Here is an 11,956-nt window from a genome sequence, read left to right on the forward strand (position 1 = left end):
GAAAATAAATCAGCTGAGTATCGATTTAATACACTATAACACTATTTACAGTAACATACGAAACTGTATTATACAAAAGTCTTTACTTTGCCGATTTTAGTTACAAAAAAATATCCAACAATTCGAGGGTATATAAAAACGGTTCAATTAATCAATACCACAATAAAATTGTTCGATGATCGATTGAAATCATTGCAAAATTATAATACATTTTTCAATAATCATACCATAATTATTATACATAATAAAACTTGAGATAAATTCAGTTGTAGATTTAATATATTTATTCAGATTTTTTTGCCAAAATTTTTCGTCAGTTATTCTAACATCAGCGTAAATTAGCTACAGTAAAATCGTCGTCGTTAAGATCAACGGAGGCTTTTCAGATGCATCCTCATCCAGAAATTGAACCTGCAAACGCATTCGCAGAGGAAAAGCCATTGCTTGAAGACGCCGAAGCTCCGGCTATGGAACCACCCCATGAAGATCCAGGGTTGTAGCCGTAGCCCTGTCCGTAACCGTGACCACCGCCTCTGTTGTAGCCTCCGTTGTAGCCTCCGTTGTAGCCTCCGTTGTAGCCTCCGTAATAGCCTCCGCCACCATAGTACTTGTGCTTATGGCTCGGATCCGGAGATCGTTTAACCCTTTCGATAACTGAAAATTAAACGATACAGATTTTTAAAAATCGAGGAGAAACTTGAAAGAGTGAGAAACGAAGCACGAAATTTTCTTTTTCTTTTTTTTTTTAGTAAATGATCGGGAAATTCGTAGGTTTGGGGGAGGAAAAAGATATTCTCATCGTTCGCGAATACTAATAATTGTAGAAATTTTTTGATAATATTTTAATGTCTTATTTGTAAAAATGTGAAATTTACACAAACTGTTTCAGTCTGCGAGAATTAGTGTGGTTAATAAACACACTGAAACCTTATTATGAATTCAATGCGAAATTTTTTTTGACGAAGTAATTTATACGGAAGCAGTTTTTTGCCTGTTAATTACTTTGAAGGTGATGTTTACGGTACGAGGTTTCAAAAGAAGGAAAATTTGGGAGGAAATGATCGTATAAAATGATTTTGTACACGTGATTGGATGATTGAAAAGAGTTTGACGGGATAAAGTGGAGATCAAATTCGTCTCTGAGATTATTGATTGAGAGAAAATTGTTGGTTATAAGATTCCGAATTTCGTGTATTAATATTATTTCTCTTTATATTTTCAATACTTGATTCTACTGTATCAAATAATTTCCGAATTCATTTTTTCAAGAACATAAGAATCTATATTTGGAAAAATAAATGTGATTACGAAAACCGATACTTAATAGTTGAGTGTAGCCTTAAAGAGTTGAATATACGACAAACTGTATTAGCTTAACGTCAGATTTTACCAAATTCAAATTTACTGTAGAGAAGGAAGTTGGACGAATTTAAAAAAAAGCACGATCCAATATGAAATAACAGACGACAAACGCTGTTAATAATTTGTGTCCATTTGTCATAATTAAAAAAATTATATATACACAATCAGCGGTGATAAGATCTATAAAAAGATTAAAAAACCATTAATCTTCGGTCTAATGAAGATATCCCAAAAAATTCCGTAATTAAGGGGATACTGTATAGTCACTCGTTACCGACCGAGTAAAATGTCACACGTTTTAACTATCATAAAAGCCTACAAACTACCGATGCAAAAATTCCGAAGTAAGGGCAATTCTACATGCAATTCCGGGCAAAAATATCCAAAGTTTTTTGATTCCATGATAGAATAACGCCAGGCGATGTGTTAAATTCCTGTAATAAATTATAATTCAACACCAGGAATACATTTCGCGGCATTATTGTTCTCTAAAACAAAACTTTTCTCGACGTAACGTATTCTTTGAGAATATAATCAAAATCAGTGACATTCAACGCGTTTGGTAAAGATTAAACCTTAATATCCAAAACGTTTAAACAGTAATATACATTCTACGAACCGGTTTACCCGTGAATGAATTAATTCCTTGCTAGAACTCGAATCGTGTGCATAAATTTACGCGCATCTATGCAAAAGTATAGGAGAAAAAAATACATTGACCAGATGGTCAGCTGCATCGTGTTAAATATTAATTCATCCATTTTGCCAATCGACTTTATACTTCGGTGGTTATTTGCTCGTAAATTACAGCAAAGATAGAAAATCGCAATGCGCTAGTTGACAGTGCGAATAAAAAAATACATCAATATACAATATAATTACCTGGCATTGCAGCAGCCATTGTTACAATCACTAACACCAATACAAGGAACAGCGTGTACTTCGCCATGTTAGTAGATGCGGAAAGAGGAACAGATCTACCAGGACAAAAGTGATCTAAAGACTGCCGGCTTCATTTTAGGATCTCCACTTTTATACCAACCGAAACCTGAATCGAGATGCCAAAATATTTTGGCTAGTCGTGACGTCATTCTCTGACTGGTTAGACCGATTTTACGCGCACTTTCTGAGCTCCTGTACAAACGGTTCGATGGTCACGGAAGGTCGGAGTGATTTTCAGGGGTCGTAACTAATCGTCTGCAAAGTTTAAGTACTAATGAGCCGTTTGAATCGAAAGTCAGGAGAAGCGGAACAAACGTTTGAAAATCCTCCGATATTTGTTCCAATTAAGTTAAGATATGAACAATTTGGTAAAACGTTTTACATTATAGATACATTCAAGATGGTTTGATTCTGTTTTTTTTGTTTTTTTCTTTAGGTGATTTCTGAAGATTTCTATGGTGAAAAAAATAAGCCTATAAGACAATAGAATCGGATCAAGTACAACAGAGTTAAAATATTTTGAACGAATTGATCAGAAAAGTCTTTTTTGAATTATGTTGATATGTTAGGTTGTGTTTTGAGAAATTGCTCACCTTCATTAGCGAAAATAACATTGAAAGAGATTTTTAACCTCTTCTGCTTACCTGTAATTCAGATGGTGCTGCCCTTTAATTCTTAAATTGTGACGCTGTGATTAAAATTTGAAGAGTCAATTTAATGTGCAGTATAAACACAGTTTTAGATCGATTGAATTAATGATGTAGGAACGAAATTCGAGTCCTGATCTCGTTTTCTTTGAACTTCAGTTGATCGTGAAAGAAATCCTCAAATCGTAGGAATAACTTTTAAGTGATTGCAAACTATTTGAATCGATGACGTCTTAATTAATTTCATACCCAAACGTTACGCTCAGCAAACTTGTTCTTTTTGAATAAATAGTATTTTTTGATTTAGCTGAATAAATCTCGATTCATTTAAACGATACTTAAACCTTAACCGAGACAATTTCGAGAATATTCTCAACGCGAAGTCTTTTCCTCGATTTATAAAAATTCGTTTCGATTCAATTGTTGGAATTTTGCAGTTTTTTTTTTTTTTTGCTCCTCATTTGCAGGATTTATACAATTCTCATTGTCAGTCTTTTCTTATACATGATACGGTAAGAGCTGGATAAAATATGAAATTTTATATAGATAGATAGAATTCCTCGAGATAAAAAATTATTTCTCCGTTATTCGCAACACCATAACGATCGTCAAGTATTAAAATCCGTATAAATCCGTGCATCGAATAATCTTTTTGCAAAAAAAAAATTATTAAACCTGTTTTTCTGTCGATGGGCCGAGGTGTTATACATATCGGTAGGGTATCATAATAAATTTTTGACGGCCGGATGTCCATTAGGTATATACACACATATATATATATAGATATATGTATGGGGCATTCCACGTCAAATCAACATGGGTTTTGCCATTGTTCTCACTTTGAAAGCTACAACTTTTTTTTTTACCGACTCAATCGACTCGAAAAAAGCTTGAGAATAGTAATAAGAGAAAATCAGCCCACTCCAAATCCAAGCTTAAAAATGTTGACATCTGATGCAGGATTTTTCAGAATTTATTCAAATTTTTAATTTTGGACGGTCGATAAAATCGTTTCTAAAAATTTCAGAAAATTCAAATTGAGTCAGAGAAAAAAACTGAGTACCTTTCAAAGTGTGAAAAATCGTAGAAAAAAAATCACGAGCTGAACTGAGAGGTCATAGGTAAAACCCAGGTCGATTTGGCGTGGAATGCCCCATATATATATAAACATATCTATAAATTAATATACCTGGGTATTTATTTCTTATTCATTTTGCCCCGCAAACAATCGTGACGAATCCTGAAATTTTTTTATTCACCACAATTTCCCCATCCTCTCCTGCTTCTTTGCTTCTCCTGTCCTCTTTTTCACCTGTGGATGGAATCACCTTCAACGCGTGTTCACCTCTCACAATTAGCCACTCGTAAGGTACGCGTATGTTTATCACCAGTCTTATACTTGATTCTCGATCAGATTTACCGTTAACAAAATCTGCGGTATCGTCTGACGTATTTTTCTTACCACGGTTAATTATTTTTACGATATTTTAATTGGCAATAATAATAATAATAATAATAATAATAATAATAATGTTGTTTTTACTCCTATATCATAATCCACACTTTTAATAAACGAGGTATTGAAAAAAACAAATTATCTGCACCGCACGATTTCCAGACACGATAAAATATTGATTCTGCTGCAATGTTTCCTGTTTACTAGCTGTAAAGTGCATCTAAATTGTTGGCTCAAATAAACTTCTGTAATCAGACGTTTCGTTGAGGTTGAATAGCAAAAAGTTACTTAATGGTGGTTCGAAATTTTTGGCTTTTCGACGAGAATTCTTTTTTTTTTTTTTTTCATCGGTGTTTCAAGAAACTATCAATTTTCGAATAAGTATTTTCACGTAGAAAAGTTAAGAATATTATATATACATATATATATGATATATGTTAGTTGTTTTTTTTTTTCCTTTCAATTGTAAAATGTCTGAAAAAGGGTTATCTTGATAGGATAAATTAGACAATTGTAAAAATAATTTTGATTCTCTTTTAAAAAGATTTGTCTTCGATTGTGTTCAGACTTGTTGATCATTTTCAATATTTTTTTTTCTTAAGTGTATTTTCAAGGTGAAATTCGTGTTGGTTCTGATATTAGTATAAGTGATAATGTTGGTAATCATGATTGTGTTGCTGTTGGTGCTAAAGGAGGTGGATGTATAATATATATGGGACTTTCCACGTCAATTCGGCTTGCCTACAGACCACAATATTTTTACTTTGCTTCGTGAATTTGTCTGTGGTTTTCCTTACTCTGAAACATTTTTTTGAATTTTTTTTCAGATTTTTTTGAACAACAATTTCTGAGTTACGATTTTTTTTTTTTTAAGTGAACGATCAATCGTTTCTGGGATATAGACACTAAAACAAATAAGTTTTCTACACATCTTATTCTCGGCATGCAGTGAATATTTCATTAAATTAATATTTCTTCTAACCGACCGTTTGAATACAAATTTTATCTATCATATTTTAGAAAATGGTTGTTTATTTCGGTTGGAAAAAAATCGTAACACAGAAACGATTGTTCCGAAAAATCTAAAAATATTTAGAAAAATTATTCAGCGCGAGGACAACAAAAAAAAAAAAAAAAAAAACACAAAGCAAATCAAAAATTTTCTGGTCTCGAGGCTAGCTGAATTGACGTGGAAAACCCATATTCAAAAGGTCGCTCTCAACTTTTTTACATTGGACAAAATAACAAAATGATATTAAAGTTTTTTTTAACGAAATCGAATGAATCTACCAGATTTCAAGCTATTTCAAATGAATCTTAGATCAATTAATTCAAATGCATCGGTGTATAAGGTTTCGCTTATAGTTCCATTATTTTCTATTTTTATGTTTTGAGGATGACCTTCGTATTCGTATAGCTAACGGATATAATAATTTGACACGTGATCAATATACGTGGCAATCTCGTAATAAAACTAATAAAAAATATCCCTTTTTACCCCCACCAACCTCTCTCTCTCTCTCTCTCTCTCTCTCTATCCAAGTGAATGGCCACCTCGGAATGGTGAACGTTTGTAAAAAATTCAAGGTGAACTCGAACATCACTGTGGATGGAAAACAGAGAGAGAGAGAGAGAGAGAGAGGAAGAGTGTTACAAGGTATAACAGCTCTGCATAGATTAAATGTTTCCCAACATATACATATATATATATGTGTGTAAAAACGTATATTTTAAGTATATTTATTTTTTAAACTTCATCACTTTACACAGATTGAATTTTAACTATTTTTTTTTTCTTTGTGTTTATTTATTTATTATGTAAACTTAAATTTCACGTACATGCATGAAAAGGAATCAAATTATTTGTGTATTATTATGTGAATACATGCAAATATTTTCTATTTCACACGATTTTCGACTACTACTAATTATATCCGCGGCAAATGTTGTTCCATAAATGTTGCCAAAAGTAGAATTTCAGAAGTTCTTCGTGTATTTCTTCACGTTCGTGGATCGAGTAGTAGACAAAATATCTATGCATGTATATATATATGTGTGTTTGTGTGTGTGTGTGCGTATATAGTTGGCTTTGACATTGACATTTCAGACTCTTGTTCGGACAGGCTGAGATTTATTCCTCGGCGACAGGTGTGCGCCTCGCCTTCTTCCTGAAATAAGAAAAAGAAAAGTTCGTTAAACGTGACTGATATACCTACCCGCGAGGCTTGGAGATTTTTTTTTTTTTTTTCAAAGTCAATGGAATCAAAGTTCCGATCAAAGGAAACGAAAGATAACAAATCACTGAAAATAAATTCAATATTAAATATTTTCAAATTATTCGAAGTTAGGAACCACATAAAATTATTTGATGCTTTGGGAAGACGATGATAACCTGATTGAACATTTTTTTCCTTTTTTTTTTTTTTCGTTTCATTATTTCTCTGTGAATTTTACCTGAGCATGAACAAATTCATTAATTGATAAATATTACTTACTTAGCTGGAAAACAGAGGAAAATTATTTCCTTATACATAGTGAGTTGTAATTTAAGTATGCATTTAGCTTGGTATTAACTAATCTAAATCTTTTCAATGATTAGAAAAAAGATTAGAAAATTTTAGGACTGAACTTTTTCCAAACTCGAATGATTATGAAAACAATTATCAACGTGATTGTGTTCACTTAGCTATTCAATACGCCAAGTTATGATCCTTGGAACAAGACTTGCGAATACTAATTTTATTTATTTCCCATAATTAGTTTGCAAGTTTCTAAACGATTATTAAATATAATGATTTTTATCGAAATCAATTCAGCATCTTTAAGATAAAAATATTCTGTTAGTTTACATTCTTGAACTTTGTCATAGAATTTGGATTCTTTCATTTCTGCTGATGAATTCGATAATTCAATCTATTATGACTAGTTGAATTCAGAAACAACCTTTGAATAATTATTCAAAGAATCGATAGTATAAAGGGAAGAGTAGAATCAACTTAGATGCAAAATGGTATCAAAAAGGTCATTTTCAAAGGTCAAAATTATAATTCATCCGGTTGGAGATAAGAATTCGGATAGATTAATCAATAAAAAGATAGCAATATCGAATATTCAGAAACATGAACATCTATGTTATAGAATTTGAAAATATAGAAAATAGAAGTAACAAATGTCAAAACGTATAAAAAAAGGGTATATAGGAAACGAAAATATAGAATTCTGACAATCCTGTGTTTCAGCTTGCTAAATTCTTATTCATTACACCGATTCTGTACATCGGCTTTCCATACTTTGATCTTTCTACATTCATGCAAATTCCATGAAACATAAATTTTCACAAAATTAAAATTTCTATACTTGACCCTTTCGTTCAATCAAAATCCTCCTAAATTTTGCACCCCCAGCAAATTTATCCTCTCTTTAATCTCAACTCACCCATTCGGAGCTCCGCCATAAGCTGTAGCAATGGAACTAGCAACGCCGCTTTTCCCGGTTGAATAGCTGTTGGCAATAGCAGTAACGACGCCAGGAAGCGAACCGGAAGATCCGGCGCGCCTGGAAACTCCAGGGAAGCTAAACATCATCGGGAAGAAATTGTTCAAGTTCGGAACGTAGCCACCCTGACGTCGGTTTCCGCTAACCGGCCAGGATGGAACGACAGATTCCTCGTCCTCGAAGTCATCCTCGTCCTCATCCTCAGCTTCCGGAACGATCGGTCTCTTCTTTCCCTTCTTTACCGGCGGACGCTGTGCCAACACTGTCGAACCCTCGGGAGCTGGTGCCTGACCCGCTTCTTCCGGTGCCGCAGAATTCTCGGGAATTTCAACGGCCGCTCCTCCATCCTCTACATCCTCTGGCAGAGGCTCTGGATCCGCAATTGGGGTTTCAGGCTGTTCCTGGAAGGAAAATTTTTTGACTCAATTTTCACGCTAATGATCAATTTTCGCCAAAACTTTTCAGTATTTTCTTTTTTGCATATCTTAATGAGAATTATGTTCAAAGTTTGGAAAACGGTCGTCACATTAGATTGCATTGAAAGAAAAAAACGCACGTTTCTATATGTTTTGTTGATAGTGTCCAGCCGCAATTGGGTTGGTCAGCCTGTCAAGTAAAATGATTTGGCGCGTGCGCATTTCGGCGTTTAATCTTCTGAGACTGTCACGGTCGGTATAATGAGTGAAAAATTTATTTCTCTACAATTCATTTGTAATTAATTTTCTGTTAAATACAAGATTCATTTGGAAAAAAAAAAATCGGGGCCAAAAATTGTGTCTTGGAGGAAGACGGGATGTTATTCTATCAGTGCAGGTGGAAATAAGAAAAAAAAAAGGAGAGAGAGGAATAAATCTCTTTCAAAACTCATCGTTTCCCCGAGAATATATGTAAATAATTTTGTGGTTTCTGTTTTGTTTTTAATTTTCATGGCAAGGAGAGTGAGTGCTGCTTTACCTTGCAACTAGTACTGAAAGTAGTAGTTCCGAGGTGACCGCCAGACGCCGCATCATTCTCGCCAGTGAATACTGACGGTTTCTATAAAACAGTGAATCAATCAGTGAATCCCGTGGTGATGGAATGATTTTTTATACCCTCGTTATACGTCATTTGGCGAAAACAGAAAGCGCACTTTTATGCTTTCGCATTAAGAGCCATTATCGAGATAAAAATGATGATTTCATGCAATGAACTATGGGTAACCATCCTTTGGTTAGCTTTGTGTGGAATATTTAACGCCCCCAGCAGTTATCCTTGATCGTGAATGACGGAGATATAAAATTTCGCACACGAATAACGCAAAACATCGTTAAAATCTCCGAGAATCCCGTTAAAATATTTTTTGTTTTTGGTTTTGTTTTTAATTTCCATGTAAACTATAAAAATTCAGATTTCAAATGAAACCGTAAGAAAGAAAATATATTTAATAAAATCGATACGATTCACGAGTCTCTCAGAGTTTCGAAAACCTGTTTTCCCTTTTACAAAACGATACAAATTTCTTCCATTCGGGAAAAAGGAAACTAAAATGGCCGCGCCTACCTGCGGCGAATATACGGCATCGGGTTGATCTTGAACTTGTTGATCATCATCACGGAATCCAAGGTTAGGGTTTGCAACTTCCGGTGCGGCTTCAGCCTGGGCTCTGGATACCTCGGGCTCGTCGATCGGTTCCGGACCGTTTTTTAAGCCAGTTGGTGGAATTCCGCCCAAATACGATCCTCCGCTGACTGAATTTCCTTGGGCAAACACCCCCGTGGCTTGATCACCGTCTTCGGATCTGCGTGCCGGTCTGTAATATCCGGTGAACATCATGGCACGTTGTGGTACCACGGGTCTTAACGGGGCCCGTTTTTCCCTCAGGAATAAAACCGGGTTTCCATAGGCGTCGAGCATCACGGAAACTGAAAAACGTATCGTTTCAATGACGGTTTATAAATATTGTTCGAATTACAAGAAAATTTGGTACTATTATTATAAAATATTTATAGTGCGAGATTGTACTTCTCGATACAACGTTTTCTCGTTATTGAAACAGCAAATTTATTTGTTTGGTTTTTTTTTTTTTTTTTTTTTTTTCTTTTGTTTTGGGGGCATTTTTTACTCGAATAATATCCTGACATTAATTTATTCCTGCATCAATATTAAATCGTTGCAACAGTTGCAAGAAGAAAATATTGAAGCAGTGATCATAATCGAAAAGAATAGTAACTTGTACTTGTTTTTGTGTTTAATAATAATTTACTGGAAGAACAAAGATTGTTTAAAACTGTAGAGTAAAAACAATTATAAATTTTTATCGGTCTAAAAATATTGCTGAATTTAGATTTTCAAGGGAGATGATAGGTTTTTGAGTGAAAATCTGTATTGAGGTGAAGTAGTTATATAAATTGGACAGAGACGGTTAAAAGAGGGGGAATCAAATCGCGAATGGATATTCACTGGGCCACTTTGAGAACGTTGAACTCGTGGCCGTTAAGCAATCGTCTAATTTGATCAATAAAGTGATCACGCCGATTATTCAACCTTCACATTTTCACGGTCAATAATACCGATGTTCTATTCTACTATATAGTCTTAAATTATAACCTGCCTTTATACTGTACTTAATTATTATCAAACGAGCTGCCGTTGAGAAGAAATAATTTATTGAAAGTAGGCCAAAAAATAACCGAAAACTAACTTGCCGATCTCTGATTACATAGGATGGCGACTAATTAGATCTGATTTCTGAATTCAACGATACGTGTATCGATCACAATCAAATAAATACAGTCTAGAATCCCCAATATTTTTTTTTTTTTTTTTTATCATCAGTTTCATCGAGTAATTTATCCAATTGAATATCCTTCAGGCTAATCACATTCGTTTTAATACAGATTTAATTTTGATAAATAAGTGGTATTTTACGATGTTACAGGAAATATCGGTCACCGAATTGATGAAACATTGTAAGCAAATCGATTAATATTAGTAGCGTGATCAATTTATTTTTCGAAATGAGAAATAAAAAAGAAAACAAAAGGTAGGTAAGGAAAAAAAACGGCGATAGAATCATTTCAGACGTTCAACAGTAAATTCGTGCAAAATCAGAAAAAAATATTTAATGAAATGGAATAAAAGCATGACGTTAATTGAGAAAAAAAAAAAAGCGCCTGACCAACTGGCAGAACAGCAATTGCGAATAATTTCATTAAAATTTCTGTAAAAAACAAAAAAACAACCAGACAAAACAAATCATCGCAAAATGGTGTATAAAAAGTGTTTAAAAATCGGCAAAGAAAATCGTATTCCAGCCGATTGGACAGTTCTGTATGGTCAATTCTATACTCACGAGGTTCTGCCGGGATGACTCGAGCCGTCGATATCGTTGCGGAAATCGCAACCGCAGCTAACGCCAGTGTCAAGTACGAGGTCATGGCTGGCAATGCGACGTATCCGATATTAAATTTTCTGTGAAAAATCGAACGTTTTGGAACACTTTGGATGCTATTCGTGGGATCGATACCCGAATGAACGATACGTTGGTCTATAATCTACTCGGCAATCTTGAGAATCGATGTACAAGGTACACTACTCGAGGTACACTTGCATGGCTGGTGCAAATGTCTGTCTGTCGTTTGTGTCCTCTTCTCTCTGCAATTCCTTTTATACCCTGGCTGTAGAGTATTTGCGGGATGTTCAACCCCCTCCAAAGAACATCTCGGTTCTAACACACCGCGTTGCGTTACTTCGGCACGCATGGACACGCGTCCCTACGTGATCATCATCGCAAATCTCTCACAGCAGTTGAATCTAATGAATTAATTGTAAATTCATCAAAATTTAGGCGGACTCCATCCGACTCCGAGGATTCTTTGAGACAGCTATTCTCGATTTTATTCTCGGTCGCGGATTTCACCCTTTTCTTTCACATTTCAGACCACGCGACGTCGCGCTTCTTCTTCTTCTTCTTCTTCTTCTTCGCGAAGAAAAAAGCCACCCTTGCTTCTCCATGAAAGCTATTCCCAGTCAGGTTACGTCCATTTCATTTGTCAGGAATACCAAAACACACCCT

The 11,956-nt window shown here is 34.6% G+C and overlaps 1 protein-coding gene and 1 long non-coding RNA gene across 3 annotated transcripts; both read right to left on the minus strand.

The window, feature by feature from the left end:
- Positions 1–579: 579 nt before the first annotated feature.
- Positions 580–4,171, minus strand: LOC124405138. Its single transcript, XR_006929067.1, has 3 exons — positions 4,141–4,171; positions 2,245–2,410; positions 580–654 (listed from the first exon to the last, which is right to left on the minus strand). It is a non-coding gene; the product is annotated as an uncharacterized LOC124405138 (long non-coding RNA).
- A 2,036-nt stretch (positions 4,172–6,207) lies between these two features.
- Positions 6,208–11,347, minus strand: LOC124405126. Of its 2 annotated transcripts, XM_046879776.1 has the most exons (5): positions 11,234–11,347; positions 9,442–9,803; positions 8,857–8,937; positions 7,843–8,303; positions 6,208–6,575 (listed from the first exon to the last, which is right to left on the minus strand). In XM_046879776.1, the coding sequence occupies exons 1-5, from the start codon at positions 11,316–11,318 to the stop codon at positions 6,539–6,541; spliced, it is 1,026 nt and encodes a 341-aa protein (XP_046735732.1). In that variant the 5' UTR covers positions 11,319–11,347; the 3' UTR covers positions 6,208–6,538. The 2 variants fall into 2 exon arrangements, with proteins under 2 accessions (XP_046735732.1, XP_046735733.1); XM_046879777.1 differs by lacking the exon at positions 8,857–8,937.
- Positions 11,348–11,956: the final 609 nt, after the last annotated feature.

The sequence above is a fragment of the Diprion similis genome, chromosome 4, assembly GCF_021155765.1.
Source record: "Diprion similis isolate iyDipSimi1 chromosome 4, iyDipSimi1.1, whole genome shotgun sequence".
NCBI lineage: Eukaryota > Metazoa > Arthropoda > Insecta > Hymenoptera > Diprionidae > Diprion > Diprion similis.